At 37.5% G+C, this 23632-nt stretch overlaps 2 protein-coding genes across 7 annotated transcripts in view; one reads left to right on the forward strand and one right to left on the reverse strand.

Annotated features, from left to right (window-relative positions):
• ANGPT2 (angiopoietin 2) overlaps positions 1-21512 on the reverse strand; it is a 71974-nt gene extending 50462 nt beyond the window's left edge. The window contains exon 1 of one of the 2 annotated variants that reach the window (XM_048845303.2): positions 20833-21512. In XM_048845303.2, the coding sequence (XP_048701260.1) occupies positions 20833-21120 (288 nt within the window). In that variant the 5' untranslated portion in view covers positions 21121-21512. The remainder of the gene's footprint in view (positions 1-20832) is intronic. The other variant, XM_048845302.2, reaches the window with a different exon arrangement.
• Positions 1-23632, forward strand: part of MCPH1 (microcephalin 1) — a 231741-nt gene that overhangs the window by 156629 nt on the left and 51480 nt on the right. The window lies entirely within an intron of this gene.

Genomic DNA, 23632 nt, shown 5'->3' on the forward strand with positions numbered 1-23632 from the left:
ATAGAGCATCTCTCTCAAAACCCAACATCTTTATGGGGTTAAATATAGCGCACAAACCCCCTTTTCTCTTTTTACTGCTGCTTGAAGAGAAAAAGTCTCTAACCATAGTCAATACATGAGACTTTAGTGAGTTTTAACTTTATGGGAATTCTGCATCTTCGTTATTACATTAAGATTTTTGGGGGGGAAATGTTCAAACTCCAGCTGCAAAATTTTTTAAATTACCTGTTTTTTTATATTTGTTTTAATTCAGAAACTGATTTACCTGTAAATTCCCAGAAAATCTGTGTACTCGAAAGTGCTGTAATTTTGGAGAGAATACACAGTATTTGTCCTGCATAGTAAAGTGGTTACATTCCTGTTTTTAAATGCAAAATTCAATTCAGCCTTAAAAAGAAGCACAGCTCACAGAACCACATAATAAACAGACTTCAAAGGTTCTGTTTTGAAGGATCGGGGAAAGGAGGTAGATTTCTGATAGAATTTGAAAGAAGGCACAATATGACAATATTCTAACTGCACCATGCAGTGATATTCTCCAAGGTTTTTTTGTCATGGAAGTTGGTACTGGATGAAATTTTTGTGTAAAAACCATATGTTTAATACATGTTAATGACACCTAATTAAAGAAAGTAACCCTGAGTGAATTCACAGAAAAGTAACCCTTTTAACACAGGTTTTGATCCCAAAGCTTTTAGAAAGAGTTAAAAAAAATACTTTAAAAATTAGTTTATTTCATAGTATAACGATGATAAAACATTTTTAGACACACATATAAAGCACTTTATTTAGATGGAAAATCTGGACTGTCATCCCTTATTACTTCAAATCGTATTAAATTATAAAATTTGACAGAAATGTTTAACTTAAATTGCCAAAAGAACGAGGGCAGATCAATCATATTGGAACACATTCTAAAACATCACTATTATAGCCAAGATTTTTTTAACAAACAGCAAGCTTGAAATTGGTGAGGGAAAGAAAAACATGTATCTGTTAATAGAAAATTATCTTTCAGCTGTTGGTTTGAGTATATTATTAATCACTTGCAGAAAGAATTGACTTGCCAATTCTTAGTTAAATGAAGAATCTTTGTGATCCATATTGTTTAGTTTGTGTTCATCTTACAGAACAACTTTGCTAATAGACTAACAAATGATTTGTGCTTTTCTGGAGACATTTTATTTTGTACTTTATCCATTTAAAATTATAAATGAGATTTTGGTTTTGTCTTCTTGAATGTTAAATGGTTTATCTAAACAAACTAAACATTCGTGTTCTTGGCAGCAATAATTCTTTTATTAATACACACATTAAAATCCCTACTTTGCCAAATGTCAACCCGCATGAATGGCACGAATAAGCATATAGTACATGATGCAGATCTCAGTCTCAAAGATCCCTGGGTGGAGTGAACAATCAAACGTTTTAATCAAAGTAGGCTCATCCTGCTAACAGCCACATTTATGCCCCAGACAATGAGAGATATGTGCCATGAACCATAAGTCCCTAACCCACCCTTGTAACCCAACTAATGAAGCCTTGCCATAGTAGAAGGACTTGACGATGAAATTGACTAAAAACTAAAACAAAAGGGAAACAGATTAGCTCATTTATTGTGGGTGGATGTAAAGTATCATCAGAATATAATTAGTGAATTTAAATTAAACTCATTTTTATTAATATAACATTATTAATTATGAGTATTAATCTAATTTATAACACAGTTAACAACATCTGTATTTTAACATCTAATTTTAAGATGTTAGCATCTCTAAGGAGGGAGTGAAAATAATAGTAGGTGGAAATAAGTTATTCTGGTAACTATGATTAAAGCATGATGCTAACAAATTGGTTGAAGTAACTGATATCTGCTATTGAAATGAGCATGATCTTTTATTTAGTTTTCAGTCCAGAAAACATAAATCTAATACAAATTACCTCTCAGCAGGATGAGATGGGAGGAGAGAAGAGAACTCACAGCAATTACTAGTAACTGCTTGCTTATTCCCTTATAGCATTCTGATACTACTGTGCATGCAGTGTGATTATAATCTCGGACTACACTGAGGATTTCAGGGAAATCTCTCACAGATACTTTAGCACTGGCACAGCTCCTCTGGTACTAGCAACAATGGTAAAAATGCCTCCAGCTGAACTACACTAGTGCCTCTACCATTGTTAACCTTGTGGGATCTGCATTTCTATTTGTGAAATGGTACACAATTTCCGTGAAATCCTCAATATAGACTTTGTCTACGCTACCACTTTTGTCCGTCAGAGGTGTGAAAAAAGTTTCACCGACAAAAGTGCTGGTGTGGAGAGGCTCTCCTGCCGACATAGCTAATGCTGCTGATTGGGGTGGTTTAATTATGCTGGCAGGAGAGCTGTCTCCTGCCAGCAAAGAGTGGCTACCGGTGAGACCTTACAGCAGTACAGCTGTAGCGGTATAGCTCTACTGCTGTAAGGTCCATAGTGTAGACATAGCCTTAGCCATCAATAGAATATGAGGCTATCTGATGTTGGGTCATCAGCACTAAAACAACCATTCAGGCTCCCGAAGAGATGTCCCAGGTTCTGCAATAAAGGAGATGCAGTTAAGAAGAGAAAGCTGTAGCAAGTAGGTCACTGAGAGATTTCAGCTCTCTGGGAAAGTGCACACCCAACAGACAGAGGAAAATGGACAATCCATTGCTAAAGAGAGGAGAAATGTACTGTACCCACCCTCCTAAGAGAAAAATAGAGCAGAAGAATTCATTAAGCTTGGTACTTTGATTAGATGGCAGAGGAGGAAAGCCTGAACTGCCCACTCACTTGTGAAGAAGTATCTGAGGAGTAAACTCAGAGAAGAGAGATGTGAGGGGAAAAAAACAAGAAAAGGCTCCTAAGCCGCTTACCTCAGTTTGTTGGAGGGATCTAGAGAGGAGACTTTTTTGAGCATAGCAGAGGTTTTCTGAGAAACTAGAAACAGTTTCATTCCCATAAGGTGACAATTGGACACCTAACAGAATGGATTTAGGAATAGTCTGTAGCACAGTAGGTTTGCCAGGATAGCTATACCGGCAAACTCTCTTAATATAGCTTATCCTGGATCCCCAAATGAAATAAACTATACCATCAAAAACACTTTTGGGTAGTATAACTGCATCTAGTATAGGGCCTCTACCATTAAAGAAATATTGTTTTTTTTGTTTTTTTTTTTTAAACCCTCCTCTAACTACTATACCAGCAAAAATTTTAAGTGTAGACTTGGCTTAACACTTAGCGGTACATTGTGAGGGTAGCAGTAAGAGGAGGTGTCCTCACAAAGTCATCCTCTCTCTGTGGTCAAGAGACCTGCAATGTCAGTTGATCATTTTCTTATAGTTTGTTTAAAGCCCTGCTCTCTCCCCTCTTGTTCTTTTCTCTGACAAACACTGAGAAATATGGTGAGACATGAAAGTAGGAGACATAGCAAACCTCCATATTTTCAGCAGAGGAGGCAAGAGTTTGAGAAGGCCATTTCTGACCCTCTTTTTATGTTAATCCTGTTTTTCAGCATTCCTATTAATCCCTTCCCCCAGAAATAGCTATAGTGGTTGTCTTTGCATATAGTGCTACAGTAGCGCAGCTATCGCATGTTAGTGAAGACACTATTCTGCCAACAGGAGAGTGTCTCCCCTTGGCATAGTTAATCCACCTTCCCAAAGAACTCTCCCATCAACATAGTGCTGTCTACATAGAGGGTTAGATAGGTATAACTGTTGCTCAGGGGTTTGGATTTTTCATACCCGTGAGTGACGTAGCTATACCAATATAGATCTGTAGTGTAGGCTTGGCCGTAGCTGTCCTCAGACTTTGATTATATTCAGCAGTGTGCTCTGCAAATTATGTATTTTAAACTTTTGTAAAATACTAAACATTATTTGGCATTATGGAACACGAGTGAGTTAATATTCAAACTTACAAAGAGCTCTTCTTCAGGTCTGCGAAACATACTCAGAGTGTCACAGCTAAATACAAAGTGGAACAGATTGTTTAGTATAAACAGTTGAACATATTTCAAGGGACCATTCATGGTAAAGTGGCCCATTAACAGCTCTCTAGTCATAGATGGGGAAGAGGGGGGAAAAGCTGGGGGTGAATTAAGTGGGTTATAGACTGTTGTAAGAAGACCTAAAGGTATAGAATCTAGCAAAGTTATGAATTAAAGCTCAAGGCTTGTCTTTTGAGGGTGTTGTGCAGGTTTCCTTTGAGAACGAGGATTGAGAGGTCAGATATAGAATGATTGCTTTGTGAAAAGTGTTCACCCACAGGTATATTTGTTTTTGTCATTTATTGTTTTTCTGTGTGAGTTCATTCAAGAGCTTAGTGATTGTCTGGTTTCATCCACATAGTTGTTGTTGGGGCATTTAGTGCACTGGATGAGGTACAGCACATGTTGTGATAGGCATGTGTAGGACGCATGGACTGTGAAAGGTGTGTTGTGGGGAGTGTTGATCATAGTAGCAGTGGAAATATGTGTACAGGATTTGCATATTGTATGGTAGGGTCAGTACTGCTTTGAGTTAGTGTGTCCTGATCTGTGGGGAGCATACTTCTGATGAGGAGGTTGGTGTGTGTGAAGGCCAGAAGATGGTGTTCAGGAACAATTTCTTTCAGGATGTGTTCCCCATGTGTATGGATTGTAATTGTATGATACCCCATATCCCAATGTGGGCTGGTAGGTGACAACTAGAGGTGTGTGCTCAGAGGGGGCTTTATTTTTGTATTGAAGCAGGTTCTTCTAGGGTATTTGGGATGGCTTGTTTCATGATGCAATCTGTTTCTCTGCAGTGTCCTTATTTCATGAAAGTGGTGGTAAGTGCGTTAAGGTATATATCTTGGACTTCCTGTCGTACCTGAGTTCCTGGCTGTAGATAACGGATTTCTTGGTGTTTGGCATGGTCAGTGGATCTGTGAAGATAGATCCATGGGTTTCTTGTATATAGTTGTCTCTAGGGTTCCATTGTTGAAGCTGATTGTGGTGCCCAAGAAGTGGATGTTAGTATGGGCGTGTTCTACAGAGAGTTTGATGGATGGGTGGTAGGGTTATTGAAGTTGTGGTGTAAATCCTGTGAGGGAGTTCAGGTTATCCCTCAAGAGAATGAAATATCATCAATGTAGCTCAAGTATATCATTGGTTTCATGCTGCATTCAACCAGAAATTCTTCTTCAAGGTGGCCCATGAAGAGGTTGGCATAGTGGGTAACCATCCTACCATGGCTGTCCTCATACTTTGTCCAAAGTGTTTTGTTCTTGAATGTAAAATTGTTATGTGTGAGGATGAAATGGATGAGTTTGACCATTTGATTGAGGTAGATATCTCAGGGTTTGAGATATCTGGTAAATATTTGAGGCAGACAGCGATGCCATCATTGAGTGATGTTGGTGTATAGGTAGGTGACATCCATGGAGGTAAGGTTGGTGTCTCTTTCACCAACGGAAGTTGGTCAAGTAAAAGAGATTCCCTCAACCACCTTGTCTCAATGATGTCCTGAGACCAACATGGCTACAACAACACTGCCTACATTATGGAACATAGCAATTATTTCGTGCAATTAATCTCCTAAATTGATTTAGAAAAAATCTGAGGGGAAAAAACTAAAATAAAACAAGGTCTGCATGATATTTAGTTAGGAAAATATGTATAATTGCTTTGTTTCTCTATACTGCATTCACTACGTTGTCTAAGTTTCCTGTTTCTAATTCTCTAGATTTTATTGGACAAAATGAGAGAGATTGAAAGAGTCACTGTAGTCACTTACAAAAAATAAACTGTACCTCTAGCACAATTAGGGCCTTGGTCTCACTTTCTTGCCTGTTTCAGAGTGTCTGCTGTATGGCCCCATTCAGTTTCTCACTGGCTGATTGAGTCACATGAGGTAGCATCTGTCCCACAACCTGGAGCACCTTTTAAAGCACTTCCCCCAAATGTACAGATGTGGCAGTGGGAATTAGTTCAGGTGGCCCTGGTGGAACTCCTGGGAGTGCTAACCCACAGATGCATTCTTGCTCAGGCTGGAGATCATAGTGTATATAGACTTAAAATACAAGTCTCTGAAATCTACGTCATTTAAATGACTATGTTTTTTTAATTTAAAGCTAAGAGATTAAATATTACATTTTATGTTTTTATTCAAAATTAAAAGCTACACTAAGTGTTGCTTAAGGTGAAGTTGTTTTCCTGTATGTCAGTGAACATGTATAACAGTGAAATATATTTCAGGCTTTATACGAAGGAAAAAGTATAGTTTGGTTAAACATACGAGCATACAAGTCTTCCATCATTCTTACAAGTACAGAAACATTAATATTTTTTCCAGAAATATCAAATTTGAGAAATCTTAAGCCAGTCTTTGACAGTGGGGTTCCTGAACTCAGATTTAGCTATCATGTATACTGTAATATAGAAAGAATGAAAAAAGATATTAATTGTTCTCACCATACTCTGCATTAATTTGCTCACATTTGTCTCTGCATGGCTGTAACTTCTCAGTAATATGAAGGCTAAACACTGTTAAGATTTCTATTTTGCAAACGTTCTAGTTTTCTTTATCTCCATATTTGTTTTCACTTTCTGACAATGTTAGCTATTAACTAAAATGGAAGCATAAATTGAAAATATTGCTAGCACTTTCATGTTCCATTTATATTACTGGACCTAAGGAAACAAATTTTAAAGTATTATCTTCATGTTTAAAAAGAAAAAAGCTAGCTTCATTTGCCTATTTGTGATCATGTTCTCTTTGTATAAAAATTCCCAATTAAAAGTATGTAACATGAGGTTTTTGTTGCAACAGTATTAGAAAAATAAAATAAATCTTACTCCATTTTTACTAAAAGCCAAAACGGAATCAGGAATTTAGTGTTCTGCAACTTGAAGAAAAATGAATAGACTATAAAATAAGCACATGATTTCAGGCTGAAAGAAAGTCAGTTTAAAATTGTTTGCAGTGTTGTCAATTTAAAACTGGTTTGTTGCTGTTGATGCTTAGGGCAGGAAGTCCCTTTAGACTTCTGTTTCACAAGGGAAAAATAATCCTCTTGAGAATGCATGTGGAAATGCTTGAGAAGCCTGCAGTGTTAGTTCTTTACATGCCCTACTGAGTGTATTTGTGCCAGACCAGGCCTCCTGCTAAGCTTTTGTCTCATCTCTCTTTTCTGTTGTCCCCCCCACCATCCCCCCCAAAAACAAAGTGAAAGTAAAAGTAAAAACATAAATGAATAATATCTGGACATCCATTGGGATATATTGGAAAATGTTCACAATACAATTTTAGAATAAAATGCTAAAGGTTTAAGTGATAGTGTTTAGAATAGTAAATAAGCACATTAAAAACAAATTATATGCCTGATGTCCCCTTCAGGGAAATAAACTGTTAAGATAAAGATGAAAATCAAATCTCCATTAATGACATGAAACCTAATGAATATAAATATCTCCATTGTCTTCACAAGCATATATAAAACATGACAATGTCAAGAGAAATAGTCTCATCTGAAAGCACAGTGGTTTATGTGGAGCTTCTCAATACTAAAAGATTTTGTAGCATTATATGAATATTTTCCCTTACGTATTTTGAGCTAACTGCAAATATTGTGACCCAAATGACTATTGTGAAAAAGCACAAGAGTACATAGTAGGTAGAGAGGGATTTTCAGATCTCAAGATATCCAAAAGCTCTTCACAATTCCAAATATTGTAATTTGTAATCTCACATATGCAAATCATATTTTTTCCTAAATAGTTTGCCATTTAAAAGAGAGTGAAGGTATTTAATATCCTTGAAGATATTTAATATTGGGGTGGATGTATATTTTAGACTATCTGGACTATAAATGAAAATGACTCACATCTATTTTAATTTCTGTGCTTGAGGTTTCTTTAAATATTCTCGGCAAAGAAATGCATGCTAGAAAACATTGTAATAGTTTTAATCACTTTCTGTATGAAACCCAATGTGTAAATATATCAGTAAAAAGCAAAAAACCCCAACCTATTATATAATCAGAAATAGATGAAATTACCTGAGCTTTTATTCTAAAACACTGTTTTTCAGGATCAAAGCTAAGTGGTATTTGCTCTTAGAAGGCAGGGAAGGAATTCATAAAGTTCCCATTAGTCTAAAAATAAAGGACAAATAAATAAATAAATGTCTGAGTCATTAATGGCATTTTGCCGAAGTTTAGTAGCAATGAAGCCAGGAAGACAGTGAGTCAGTGGTGCTCCTGCTATTCACTAGACTGTGTATAAAAAGTCTTGTGTGAACATAATGAATGGGTTCATCCAAACCACTTTAAGCTATTTAGAGTTAGGACTCCTCGTTTACAAAGAATATAAGTAACCTTGCCACACGTTACTTAATTTTTTATTCAAGATTCGTGTCAGGCCAGACTTTCATTATAACCAATTAAATATTCTCACTTTTTTGGAGAGGATGTGGGATATCTAAAGCCTTTGCATTGTCAGTATTAGTAATATTTGTACAGCACCAATAATGAGCGGGGACCTTTTGCAAACGGGTATAAAGACGTGTTCCTGCCCTGAAGAAAATACAGTCTGAATAAACTGTCAGTACTCGGGAAGTGAAGTAATCCTTTGCTACTTGCTTAGTCTGTTTTCAGCAGGACAGTGAACGGGATAGAACAAATAGACTATAAGTAACTTGCTTCATTAGTAGTACTTATCACCAGGGATGCTCTGGGATCTGTATGCATAGAGGTATTGTCCAGCAAATTTACTAATACCATGAAATTTTTAGGAAGTTAGTGGAGCTACTTGGGATTAAGCTCTCTCGTTACCTTTTTATTGTACTTTAGTTCCCAGATCCACTGAAGTCTGTCATAAATTTCTCCTTTGAGAAGATACCCTGTTTTACAAATGTCTTATGACATGGGCTGACCTATAATAACTGAATTATTTTAGGAGGTAAAAAGTAAAAACTTCCTTTCAAAATTTGCTCGTAGTGGAAATGCTAGGCATTCACAATTTGCTCTCATATTTTATAGTAGTGCTTTTCAGGGAAGCAGTAATCTTACTTTGCACCCGCACCAGAAGAAAGAATGATTTGGAATTCAGAGATCAAACTAGTTAGGAAACTGGAGAACACAATTAGTCCCTCGTTGGTTATAAAATTTGGGTGCGTCTCATTTCAAGAGTGTTCTCAGTGGACCTTTTAGTGTCAACCTGTTAGGTGCAGAATTATTGGCATTTTCCAGACTTACAGAGAGGGAGCACTGAAAACATTCACAGTATTTCTTAAACCCTGGAACACTTTTGACTCCAAGTCAGTAACATTTTGTAAAATAAACCTCCTCTTTCTGAAGAAACTTCATGTGAAAAATCAGCCACTTCTTTTTTTAGGATGAAGACAGGCATGGTTTTGAACATGTAGTATTTTGAACCAGTGCATGCATTGTTGTTTGCTGATGTTCACTTTTAGTGGATTACATTTTATTGCTAACAGTATGTGTTGTAATGTTCCTCCCAGTGTCACTTTTTTTTTTAAAGTTATTATTTGCAGAGATTTTTCTTTAGACTGTAGTATCTCTCTCTAGGTTGTTTCCCTTATTGATGTTTTTGAGTGGGTCCTGGGAGCCTCCTGTTAAAATTTCACCACCAAACAGAAGGAAAGGTGAGAAGGATTTCCCTGCCCCTTATGGCGTTAACCTCTCTGGATAGCACTAAAACAAACTTGTCAGAGATGACATCCCTGAGGCTCCTAACAGTACTTCTGAAGAGAAAATGTTTGACCTTTAAGTGGACCAGATTGCACTCAATGGCAGGTCTTTCAGAAAAATTTAGCTGGGAAGGACCTTATAAGACCACCCTGCTACAAAGTACACAAGCTGAATACTTTGCAACTTAATACATTCGTTTGCCAAATGGTATTTTTTACTCCTTTTCTTTTATTGTTCCCTCTGCACAGTTAGAGCTTTCAAAGTATTCCAACCTGAAGAACAGCTAGGATGCTATTCTGCCTAAGAACTAAGAAATACAAATATCTGGTGGAAGATAGAAGTCCTCCTGTAGGTGACATGTAATATCTCTTAAACAAAACACGACACTGCAAATGCTAATGATGGGAGTAGTGCTTAGTTCTGTGTTTAACATTGACACTCGAGGAAAATTATTTGTAAATGTTACCTTAATTAAAAAGACTTCCCACCTCAATAGGCTTGTGCTTTGGGGTTAGTTCTCCTCATTTGTTTTGTTAAAAAGGCACCCACACTGATGGTCACTGGTGGCTCACTGATGGTCAGAAAACTGGGCAGTCATGTTATAGTGTTGCCTCTTGTGTACAACTCCAGCCAGGACTCCTGAAAGCCAGGAGCCAGATCTTCCACTACTCTGTAAATGAAGCTGCCTCCTCCACACTTCCCAGAACCAAGAGCAGCCACTGTCTGGATAAAGCGGAACCCATTGCCACTGGCATCAGGCCAAGGGAAGCTCCTACCACATCTACTGAGAAATGAAGAGGGATGGAGAGATAAGAAAGTTTAAGTAGTAGGGACTGAGAAGAAATGAGTCTGGGTTGGGAGTCCTGAATAACAGGGGAAGTGGGGAAGGAGAAGGCTGGGCTGGGGAAGCTGGGCCCAGAATGAGTTAGAGGAGGAAATAAAGGGGTCCAAGCGCTAGAAGAAAACTGGACATGAACTGGTCATGTAAGTGGCTGCATGTGGAAGGAGGCCAAAGAGTCTTCAGGAGTAATGAATTGCAGGGAAAAGGGCTGAGAACTGATTTTAAAAACGGGTGGAAGGAAGGGGTTATTTTTGTATTTGCTTGAGGCTAAAGAGAATTGATTGCAAAGTTGGTGGGGAAATTCATTTGGAAAAATTATTGTAAGTGAAAGGAGGATGGAGAATTAATTTTATATGAAAGGAAATGGATTGGATGGGGAACTGAGAAAGAGAGCTCTCTCATGTGCTAGAGGAAGGGAGGAAGGTGGGGTAGTCTGTGTGATTGTGATTGGCTGGATGAAAAAGGAAGTGTTTCATGAGATGGCCTCACTATTAACAGGTTTCAGAGTAACAGCCGTGTTAGTGTGTATTCGCAAAAAGAAAAGGAGTACTTGTGGCACCTTAGAGACTAACTAATTTATTTGAGCATCCGATGAAGTGAGCTGTAGCTCACGAAAACTTATGCTCAAATAAATTGGTTAGTCTCTAAGGTGCCACAAGTACTCCTTTTCTTTTCACTATTAACAGTTGCTCTACAATATGACAGTGCTTGGGACTCACTGCTCTAATGTACTATTCTATTGTCTTCCTGGGATATTATTTTTTTTTAAAAAGCTTCAAAAGAAAAATGCAGCAATCTAGTAACAAGACCCTTGCTGGAGCACAATCCCCTTGTTTGGCAAACAGTATTTTTACATCTTTTGCTGTTTAATGGTCTCATAATCCTTGTATGTGCAATGGTTAGTACTTTCAAATGAGGCCATATTGTTTATATTGTGTTGTGGCTGACATGCCCTTCTAAGTATCTCTTTATTAACCTTAGATGTTGCCCTTTTGGAATTTGTACCATGTTTCATTATGTGTAAAGAATCTTTCAAAAAGCTTGGTTGTTAAAGGCTCCAGAGAGAGTCTTGATGATATCCTTTTATTTAGTATTTATTTGTATCTGATTATAAAATAAAAGTTGAGGTGACAGGATAGAGGCTGAGGAGGTGTGTGAAACAGAAGTGCAAACGCAGGGATAGATACTATGGGCCAAAGTCAGCCCTCATGCAAGCAAGCTCTATTGAAGTCAACTGTGTCACTTTCATTCCGATATATGTGTCTCAAGTTTGGGTATATTGTAATTGACTGTTCATCTAAAACTCTGTGACCTTTTGCTTTATCCAGCTGTGAAAATTGGGTCTAAGGAGGGGAGCCTGGTGTTTACTGAGTTTGACTTGCTCTGTTTTTGGAAAGGCCTTATAGATGTATTTAATTAGCTTACATTTCTGAAGGGATCAAGCAGAGACAAACAAGGGAATTGTGTCTTTAAACCCATGAAGCTGCACTGGGGGAGTTTTCTTGCACATTAAATTGAGACTGATTGCACAGGTTACCCCCTGTTACAATGTAGGGAAATGTAAAAATGTACTGCACAGCTAGGCCAATGTATCTCAGTCTTGATCTGTGCCATTCTTGGCATTCTAGCACTGACTTCTTCCAGGACAGATATTGCCAATTGTGCCACATTCTGTGTTGGTTTGTATTTTAAAAAAGCAAGAAATAGAGGATTACTGTTACTTGCCTGATTAGTGCCACTTAAGAGGATGCTTTTTACTGTATTTGGTTACAAAACTGAACGAATTTGAACTAAGTGTCCAGAAGCTGACCAGTCCTTGTTGTGACTGAAATGAAGTGGGAGAAAAAATAGTTGTTTACCAAACAATTGATCTCAATTAACAGAATGTTGCTGTTGAAAGTAAAAATCTATGGGAAATATGTTCCATTATTCTTTAGCCTGAGCCCAATATATCAGTAAACTCTCTCAAGCAACTGATTCCTGATGGATTATACAGATGTCACTAACCTGGATGGTTCTTGTAATGGAAGATAAAACTCTGGAAATTATTTAAGTGATGGCTTTCACATCTCTGTTTTGGACTGATGTGTTTATCTTTTGAGCACGGGATTTGAAGGTACTAATCCTCATTATAAAAAGCAACACTTTTTCCTATTCCAAATAATTGAAATTTTCTTCTCCTAAAAGTTCTAGCATATAGTCCTAAAAAGCCAAAGAAATTTACAAATTACAGAATATACATATAAAATTTTTTATTCTGGTATTATCTTAACTCATATTCCATTTGCTAGAAACAATCCCATTCTATTTAACTAGAATTGGAAAATGAAGAGAATTGAGACATCATGTTTTATATGCTAACTTTGGGGTCAAATTTAATTATCCAGGTCATGAAAGTTTCATTTTGTGGTTTTTTTTTTTTTAGTATACTTGTCAGTTTTCATTATCACAATGAGTGCGCTAACATAAGATTTTTCACAGTCTAAAAATATAAATAATAAAATAAATAGATATGCCTGTTCAAGAATTCCTGTTGCCCACTAGACACAGCTGTTGCAATGTGTTCTACAGGCTTTCCTCTCTAGAAAATTTAAGATGAATAAGGCTGCCTTTGCTGTTCCGCGGGACATTGTAAAATTTCAGTTGTTGTATAAAGTCAACGATATATAGTAGAGGTGATATGTGAAGGGTACTCTATAATCTCTAATTCTGTTCAGTACTCAAGCTGCACATGATACGAAACCTACAACTGTAAGGTATGATTTTCACTAGAGTATCAGATGGTGTCATAGGATATTGCACATTGCTTGGTTTCAGCAGGAATCTCTGAAGTCCATTGGTCTGGAAAGAAGTGGGCCAACTGCTGATTCACCAGCACCTTTTAGATGTTCTTCAAATGTCACCCATCCAGGGAAGGGATATCTCATTTCCAGGCCTCTTGTAAAGGAGAGAGCAAGTAAGAGAAAGTCAAGGTCGTTGGGGAAGAGGAAGATGACTGAGGATAGGGAGTCTTTGTTATAGCCCCAGTAGGGCTGGAAGTCCTTGGGATAAGCTAACAAACATTTTGAGGCTTTTTGGAGGGAGCAGTGTAGAGACAGAGCGCCTGTAGCTTCATAGACTTCCCAAATTAATACATAATAATTCCTTCGTAGTATACTAGAATCAACATTCTATAAATTATATGGGGGGAGGGGAGGAGTCTATTCACCATCAGAGAACTCTAGACTAATTCCTGTCCATGCTAGTTGCTGGATGCATTTTGACTCAAATCTTTCAGTATCCTAATTTGAGGTTTAGCCATGCTATACAGGCTGATGAAGACAAAAAGCATTTGCAGTAATATGTTTATGGTGTGATGCAGTGAAAATGCAGAAAGCAAGCTGTTAAAGAAGGGAGTTAATGCCATATGACATGCTTTCTTGGGCAACTTGAATTCTGACACTGAGAGTGTTTGCAGAACCATTTAGGTGTGGAATCTCTTGATACAAAATTTGGATCTGGATTTTGTAATCTGAAGTGTTCTTGAACATTGTGTGGTTTATTTGGAGTGTAAGGCACTTGAGATGCACCAAACAGAGCATTCCATCCTGTCTTAAAGAGCAAACGTGTATTTTCCCTTGTACTCTGGAGATACCTTCAGAGAGTGGGATAAGTCTGTTAAAAAGAAAGCCAAGTTGATCAATAATTTTTCCAGTTGACAAGCAATTTTGTAGGAAGGGACATTAGCTTAAATCATTCTACTGTAAAATTTAACGGTATAGGTTCCATACTGCTAAAGCAGATATTTGTAGGGATTAAAACAGACTTTTAAAAAGCAAAATTTCATTTGACATGATTACACTTTGTAGATTTTTTGTGACATTTTCTGTCAAATTCTCTGGTGCTGCTTTTATTCACTTTTTATTTCTGGTATTAATTAATTATCATGAGGGACTTATAGTGTCATCTGATGCATTTGTATTGCAAAGTCACTCAGGAATCCCTAGTCACCAGGCATCCTTATTAGGCATCTAACACAAGCGTAGGAAAGACGAAGGTAATACTCCATTCCCCATTTTGTCGGTCGTCTTGCCTCTCCCTCAAACCAATGGTTTTGGAATTGTTCTGCTGCTCTTGCATGCCAGGCCAGGGTGAAGCAGCAATGCCAACCACAATAATTTAATTAGCAATGCTGACAAATTAGCACCTCCTGTGAGGGGTTTTCTCTCTTTCCCTCAATTCCCCCTCCCCCCCCTCCTTCCCCCCAGCCAGAAGGGACTGATCTGACTGCTTTGGTGCTGATTCAGATTCTATTTGAGTGAGCTGATGGGGCTATATGGCTTGTTATTCTGATGATCCCTTCTCTAGCAGTTAAGTTATTCACCAATGTTGCAGACCTTGACACTAATCCAGAGACTGTATTTTCTAAATCACGTTATCTCCTTGTATATGTCCAATTCTATAATGTGACTATGATGCAGAAAGTAGCATTTCATTGCACCCTGTACTGGCTTTCAGCCAAAGCTATTAAAAAATAAAGCAATAAATGTGGCATGAGGCTGTTGTATAAAAAGTGTGGTAAAACTTGTCAAATAAAATGCATGTATTCTGCGCTCTTCACTGAACAGTCTTGATTTACTATGAGAAGTGGTTGTGAATCAAATAAGGAAAAATGCAATGAACTTTTCAAAACCCCAAATACTGTAATACTAAATAATATATAATATGTATAGCTCTTGAGAGTATTAATGTTTAGAATTGTGGATTGTGAATGGACCCTGTTGTCTGTCTTATACAGAGCTCAATGCTGACAAAATACTTGTTTATAGTTGGGGCAAAGGAGTTTTCAGTGAGAGTAGTAATCACATCAGTGCTGCTGATTGTTTTGCTTGGTACGTTTTATAAAGAAATAGATACTGATGCACCTGTTGCATAGTTGCATACATATTTTTAAAAAACAAATGCAAAAGGAGGACCAGTGGTAAGATAATTGTACCCATAAAAAAGAAACCCAGTTTTTAAAGGTAACTGTCTCTGCATGTAAGGCTATGGGAACTTTATGGAGATTATGCTCTCAGACTCCAAGGGCAGGCTCTGGCTGGAATGTGTGAAATGGGGATGCAAGCAGGCATCTTAGTCAGACTTTAGTCCTGGAAACTGTCTGCTCAGTCATCTCCAGGTTTGGCTGCTACATGTGCAAGAAGAAGAGCAGTTTAAAGGGGAAAATGTCAGTCGGGAATGAATTGGGAAAGCCCCCAACTGCTGCTCCAACTATCCATATGCCTAAATTGCGATCCTAGTTGATGCCCAACATGAGCCAGATGGTAAATCCTCAGTCTCATTTTTGTATTGTAGAATTGCACAAGAAACATTCTGCTACTGTTTGGCTGGTTTCATCTTGCCATAGAGTTTCATTCTTGTTTCATATTGAAAATTGGAATTTTGCAATTTAGAATAATGACATTAGCCTTTCCTTTAAGCTTGTGCGGGAATGCAATTTCAAAACATTTTTCTGGGATTTATCTACATGACTTACATTAATAAATTGAATAGTTGCTTGGAAAATTTGCCCCAAAACATAACACTGATACTGTCTCAAAGTGGGGAAAAAAAGGTATTTTCTTTTTGTGTCCTGCCAGTACTCTTCTGCTTAACAAATATGTAACTGGTAGATGGAAACATGTAAGTGAAAACAGATGTGTTATGCAGGAAAGGAATGTAGTTCTTAGATTTGAGAGTTAGAATCATCTGTTGGATACTGCAAAATATAAAACATTAACTGACTAATTTTTAATAACATGTATTTTTGTCCCTATGCATTGCATAAAAGTTTGGTTTATGGAATATTTAATATATTTCCTTTTATATTCAAGGTGCTGAAAAATGTTTCATAATAATTTAATTAAGTAGTGATGCAGTAGTTGTGCAGGCAAATGAGCATTTGCTGGTAGTATTCTCATGTAGTCTAAGATTTTCGAACTTCTTTTGATTGAGAAGAAACATTGGTCAATTGAGGTAATTTCAAAGTGTCAGAGGATTTTTAATCTCAAACTGAACAGAGAAAGGAAAATGAATTTGTTTAATATTACCGAAAAGAGTGAAACTCTACCAATACACCTGCACCCCATAATAATCCACTTTAAGGTCAGTAGTGGATACGAACCAAGTTCTGCTCTTGGATTAGACCTGGACTGTCCTGGTGCAGACTACTACCAGCTGGTCTGTCTTGTCCCAGTCAGCAGATACCCAATTTATTTTGTACAGTTTAAGTTCAGTACTCCATGGTCAATATGTTGTCTTTAACTGTTGCTAATAACATAGCCTAGGACTGCGCAGCAAATTTGTTAAATAGGGTCACTCTTTACAGAGAGCCATCCCTCTTGTTTTAAAGTTGCTAGGTACAAAGATGTGAATACAATGATCTTAGCATCTGTTCTCAAGCTGATATACATGGAGCTTTGGCTGTGAAATTGCCATTATTCAAATGAGTGATATCTGCCGCTAATTTTAATAGGATTTGGTTTATTCATAAACCTTAGGGACAGGAGTTGTATACCTTGCAGCAGCAATGTTTGAAGATCTGCTATTGCTGCATAACAAAAATTCACAATAGGAATAGTAACTACTGCATGCATAAGCCTGGAAAATTAAAACGTTAGTGGTGTATCTTAATTGTCCCCTCCTCCTTCCCCTGAACTGGTTTAAAGTTGAAATGTACGCAGGGTTATTTGGCACTCCCCCACCCCCATTTCAAAACAAATAGGATAAACAAATACCATGTTACAATAGGTAAACTGATCCTTTGGGATGGGGGATGTCCAGAAGGATTGCTCCCTTTGGGTATGTCTATATAGCAAACAAAACCCTGTGGCTGGCCCTTGCCAGCCAATTCTGGCTCCCAGTGTCAGGCTGTGGGGCTGTTTCATTGCTCTGGGACCCTACAGGGTCCTAGAGCCGAGGCTGCAGCCTGAGCCCAGAAGTCTACACAGTAATGAAACAGCCTTGCAGCCTGAACCCTGTGAATCCAAGTCACCTGGCACAGGCCAGTCGCTGGTTTTTCTTTGCTGTGTAGACATACCATTAATGTGCAGGATTGCACAATTGCGTTAGGTGCATTATGGCTTTTTTGCCTTCCACTGTAGCAGCTATTGCTAGATGCTTGATGGTATCTGATGGCTTATTCCCAGTTTCCTTCAAATTTAATGATCAACATCAGTTATCAGAAAGGTATCTCTGTTTATAAATCACTAAAAATAGTCACAGTATAGATTTAGGTACTGTATTTACAGTGATAACATCCGTTATTAGCATAGTTCTCAACAACGAATGAAATAAGATACAATGTGTGGCAATTATAGGCCAAATTCTCCTCTTATTTACACAAAAGCAAAAACAGTCCTGTGCAACTAATTGTCTTCCCATTGTGTTTGTCTGTTAACCAGATACAGTGTACGTTTCTCAGGCTGTTCCATTCATACAGTCCAGTGTTCATTCAGAAACATAACATTTCCTTTGGTTGATAGATTAAAGGGGGAAATGTGAAATTGTTTTGGGATGTGCAATACACTTGGAACAAAGCCTGTAAAGTTAATTTACGTTAGAAGCTTGTGAGACAATTTTAGATCATTTTAATTTCACTTCAAAATAAAAAGATGCCACGTCTCAACTGTGCTTTCCTGAATAAATAATTTTTTAGAAGAACAAAAGACATAATACTTCTCAAGTTCAATGTAATCACTAAAGAAGAAATTGCAGTGAATGTTACAATTTTCTGTCAGTGTTCTAGTAAATTTGATACAATTTAAATTATGAGTTGATCATTAAAGAGTTTTCATTAATAATCTGAAATATTAATGAAGTAGCATGTAGTATGGTATGTGATAGAATGAAAAAACAGCAAGTAGGGTAGATTAAGCACTTTAAGGCTTTCTATTTGCTTTTCACATCCCCTTAGACCAGGTGTGACTAACAAAGTGAGTCTCAACAGAAGTTGACTTTCTGAGGTGCTCTTTGTAGATATAACAGAAAACATAAAGAACCAGGTGTTAAAGCAATGAAAAGGTAAACAGTAAGTCATTCTACAGGATGTTTAGCTGCTAAAACAGTTCAAAATCAGCTCTGTGCTACTATGGAAACATTTGCAGAACTCAAAGAAATACTTCAATTTATTTGAGTCCTCTTTGGGGAAAAAAAAACCTTACCTTTTGAATTCTCAGTGTTGGATTTGCTTATCTATTCTTTTTTTAAAGGATTTCCCAGAGATTGACAGGAAAAAGAGTATTTTGACTAAGAGTGATGGAATTATCCTACAGGTTTTTGCTTTACCTGATGTCTGTTAATTAAGCAAATGCAACATTGTAATAACTGGCATTTAGCACAGAATTCTTCTGTTTGCCTTTAATATTTATTTTATGAAATGGCTTATCAATTGAATAGATTAGACTGGTTTACTTTGTATATTTTCATCTTACATTGCACATCTGTTAGTGTTGGTCTTTAACACTGCAATGGGAAATATTGCTAAATAAATATGAATGTACATATGTGTGGAGGGAAATATTTTTTTCTTATGAAATGGGAAGTTAAAGCAAAAGAGTAGTTAATGGCTAGATATTTAAGCTGCAATTTGCAAACTGAGATGCCTAAAATATTAAACACCTTAAACCCCTAAAAGAAGGCTTGTTGTTTAGGGGCCTGCATAGAATCATCCAAGTTTCCAGATTATGGACAGAGTCCAAGGCCTACTTTTACATATGAAAGTACACATTGCTTTATATCTTGAAAATAGGGCTGTTGTGTTTTACACATGCAAATACACTTAGCTGGTTTCACAGGATACATCATACTGTGTATCTGTGTACCTGCTGGGAGGAAGTAAATCCTAATGAGAAAATAATATTTTATAATGATGATTCATTACAAATGTTAAAATAAAGAATAAAGTTTATATTTAAGAAAGTCACTAACATACTGGACTAGTAATGAGCTACTTTCTACTTTTGTTTACAATTCAGAACCATTTTTGTGCTGTCATTGAAGCATATGAAGAGGAGTATTTGCAGCATTATATTATGGTGATTATGTTAAAGCATCATAATACTTTTTGCTTAGAATATAGGCATAATAGTGTGAAACAGATTCAGGATTAGAGCTATACTGTGCAACTAAACTATTCTTCCTGTACTAAGATTAAAATGATACAGCTGCTGGTGTAACTCAAGCTTAAGTCAAAATTTAACATACTGTTTAATGTTTTGGGAATGTCTGACTTAGTTTCTGTAAAAATGTAACTTGTTTGTGTGGAATTGAATGTAATTGTATCCTCTGTTAACATGAACGTTTATCAGTGAATTATTTAATTGCCTTTCCATTATTCATGTAGAAATATATAAATATTGCCTTGTTTGGGGTATGTGTGCACATGTGCATCTGTGTGTGTGCACACTTATGTATTCCCTCAATTTATAACAGGTTGTTTTGTAGGAATTATGAGGACAGACATACTTTCTGTACTAATGGAAACAACGTTTTGTTTCTGCTTTTTCCTTTGTAAACTCTGTAGTTGAGTGGAAGAATTACAGGATTCAAAGGACTTTAGTTAGTGGAGCTTTCTTGAAATTGTCATTTCCCTAGGTTAATTTCACTACAAATCAGTCCCTGGAGATAATCAAAGAAGCATTTGTAGATTGCTAATCTTGAGTCTCATACTTAAATCTCTGTACAATGTGCTGAAAATGACTCCATGTAAATAAACTGTAGGCACTTTTAAATAGAGATAAGCTAGCCACTGTCAGTTGTTTGTAAATAACTAGCTGATCAAGTTTTTCCTATTACTGTTTCATGTTTCAGAGTAGCAGCCCTGTTAGTCTGTATTTGCAAAAAGAAAAGAAGTACTTGTGGCACATTAGGTGCTCAGATAAATTTGTTAGTCTCTAAGGTGCCACAAGTATTCCTTTTCTTTTTACTGTTTCATGTGTGACTTTTCACATGTATGCCCGAAGCCAGCATATATAACTGCTAGTAACTGTTGTCATTAAATTTGAGTTGCTTACAAGCTAAACAGCATACATGTTCTGCAGAATAATGCAGCTCTCGCTCCCCTTCTACTTATTATATAATGATCCCGGACTTCAAAATGAGCTTTTGATTGAACCTCTTAATTCACAAATGTAGCCTAGGAAAGAAAGTTTGGTGACAATTTTGTGAAATTAGAGATTTACAGAAGTAGAAAAAGCAGCATTAGTAAAAGTATAGAAACATATTACTGTAAGTCATACCCTGTGTTTAGAATAGAAATGATATTGTCTTACCTTCATTAGCCACTGAGTGTTGTTTTCCATGAGGTTTTCAAGTAGTTGCAGTCTTTGTACTGAATCATCATAATCTAGTGGTGCATCCCTCTGCACTGCATTAGACACATAAGAGCTAGAAGAAGAGCGGCAGTTGTCCATCTCAGGCAATAGAAAGGTATAGCTGCATGACCCATGCTGAACCTGATACTGCTTCTTGCCGATAGTCTCCATGCTTTTACGAAAGGAGCTATACCCTGAAGCTAAAACAAGATTACAGCTCAAAATAAAGTAAACAGCCAGCCACATTTTAATTGCTATGATAACCCAGCAAATCTAAAATACTGAAGTATTTTATTTTCAGTATGCTTAACAAGAGTCCAGATTATCAAGTTGACCTGCCCTGAAATTCAGTGCTTTACTGTCATGTGTAAAGTACTCTGAATGAGGGCTTTTTTTTTTTACTTTCCCGTTGCAAACTTGGTAAAAAAAAAAGTGCTGTCTTCTCTCCGGCTGTGCCCTAAACTGTCAGATGCAATAGAGAAACAGTCCTGTCTCAGCTGCAAGTTCTGTGTTAGTTTTAAAACTAAGCTTTAATGTTTTCTTCTGCTGGTCTTTTGGCAAGATTTTACAGCTTCAGTATCTGAATCAATCACTTTCCTTTCCTTATATGATAAGTTGATAAGAGTAGCCAGACATGTGTAGCTAAACTGCTCCTCCCTCCTGGCTTATCCGTTATCTTCCTGTAGGGGGGGTCACTTGCAAGGCAGCACAAAGATCAGAGCACACTGCTGAATGCTGTATGGTATGCTGCACTAAATCTCTTGAAAAACTGATCAATTACAGGACCCCTGTGAATTTCTTAAGCACAACTCTAATTACGAATTTCCTAGACATCAGTTCTTTTAGCCTCCAAGTATGTTTTCAGTGTGAGCTTGTAAATTTTTTCTTGTGATCATTTTAAAATATGCACACAAAAGTTCCTTTGTTTGTTTGGTCCTCTTAAAGAAAAATTCTTTTGAACTAGGAGTACTTGTGGCACCTTAAAGACTAATCAATTTATTTGAGCATAAGCTTTCGTGAGTTACAGCTCACTTCATCCGATGCATGTGAGCTGTAACTCACGAAAGTTTATGCTCAAATAAATTGGTTAGTCTCTAAGGTGCCACAAGTACTCCTTTTCTTTTTGCGAATACAGACTAACACGGCTGTTACTCTGAAACCGTTCTTTTGAACTGTTTCTCGGCCCAGCATTGCTTGGCTTATGTTTAATAGTTTGTATAAATAAGGAGGAAGACACTTTTCTAATCAGACAAAGGTAGGCTTCAGCTTATCCTTTCAGAAAGAAATCATGCTCTTTTTTAAGAATTGAACCTTCAACTGAACATATTGTGCATAAATACATTCTACTGTAATTAGAATAGAATGATCTTTTATATGAATCATGTAAAAAGTGAATAGGAAAGCTTGAAAACCGTTTTTTAAATGTTAGTCATGTTATTAACTGGCTATTTTAAATTATGTTCATTTTAAAAATATTCATCAATTAAAAGTCTCGCAGCTGGGCAAAAGGGGATAATGTTTCAAACAGAGTGGCAGCAGGAATTCCTCAATAAATGCAGGACTGGCTCTAGGCACCAGCAAAGCAAGCACGTGCTTGGGGTGGCACATTTCCAGGGGCGGCGCTCCGGCCACCCTTTTTTTTCGGGGCAGTTGTGCTCTCAGAGCTGCACCACTTAGATGAGGCAAGTAAGGGGAAGCCCCAGCCCCAGCTCCGGGATGCTGACCTGCCAGGGCCCAGCCGCTACCTGGGGAGGAGCGGGCGAGTCCTGCCGGGGAGCCAGGGCTGTGCTACCTCATCTGCGAGCTGGCTGCTGCGCTGCCTTGTGCCATCCCTTATATCAGGGCTTCTCTGCGCGGCCGGGCAGGGGAGGGGGTAAAGCCCCTGCAGGCGCTGGGAGAAGGTGACATCACTGCCTCCACTTCCAGCACCGCCTGCGAGCCCCAGCCCCACCTGAGCTTGAGGTGGCAAATTTTTTGTTTGGGGTGACAATAAACCTAGAGCCGGCTCTGAATAAATGACATGGGAGTATAGGATTTGCTATATTAGATCATACTGGCCTAATATCATGCCTCTGGTTGTGGTCAATAGCGGTGGTGGAAGATGAAGAAAAATACATCATGGAGCAATATTTAATAGTGCAGGGCTGTACATGGGGAGGACAGGGATTACTCTGTGTCCTGCAATGATCAGCTAACTTCAGAAAGCATGAGACTACTAAACAGCTAAGAAAGACCAGGAAAGAGTTTGCTTCCAATAAAATCTTGGGAAAATAAATTGTCTGCTGTAGAAAATATGCTCTGGAAACCATCATGCTGGGGAACTGATTCTTGAGGAGAAATTGCCCTATAATTCCTTGGATCTGGACACAGAAACTGGACTTCTCTTATTAAATATTGCTTTTAATTTTAAGTGAATGTTGTGCTAAAGAAGGTTCCAAAATAATACGCACTGGAGACCAAAGTCCCCTGTTTATCCATAGGACAAGCACTATATCATAAGAAGCGTCATTACAGGTTTCCCTATATATCTTTCTCTGCCAAAACACGTTAACACTGTTTTACTTTCTATGATATGGAAACTGTATAAAGGCTGTGAAAGCCAGTTGTAGGAATTAGGATCTCTACTTTGTTGCTCATTGGATGGTTGAGATGTCTTACTCCACCTTATGTTTTCATGACTGCCTTATCTAAAGACAACCCAAAAAGTTTACTTCTGGAGAACTCCAAAGGGGACAAAATGTGCTTGATTTACGTTTCA

This window comes from Caretta caretta, chromosome 3, assembly GCF_965140235.1.
Source record: "Caretta caretta isolate rCarCar2 chromosome 3, rCarCar1.hap1, whole genome shotgun sequence".
Taxonomy (NCBI): domain Eukaryota; kingdom Metazoa; phylum Chordata; order Testudines; family Cheloniidae; genus Caretta; species Caretta caretta.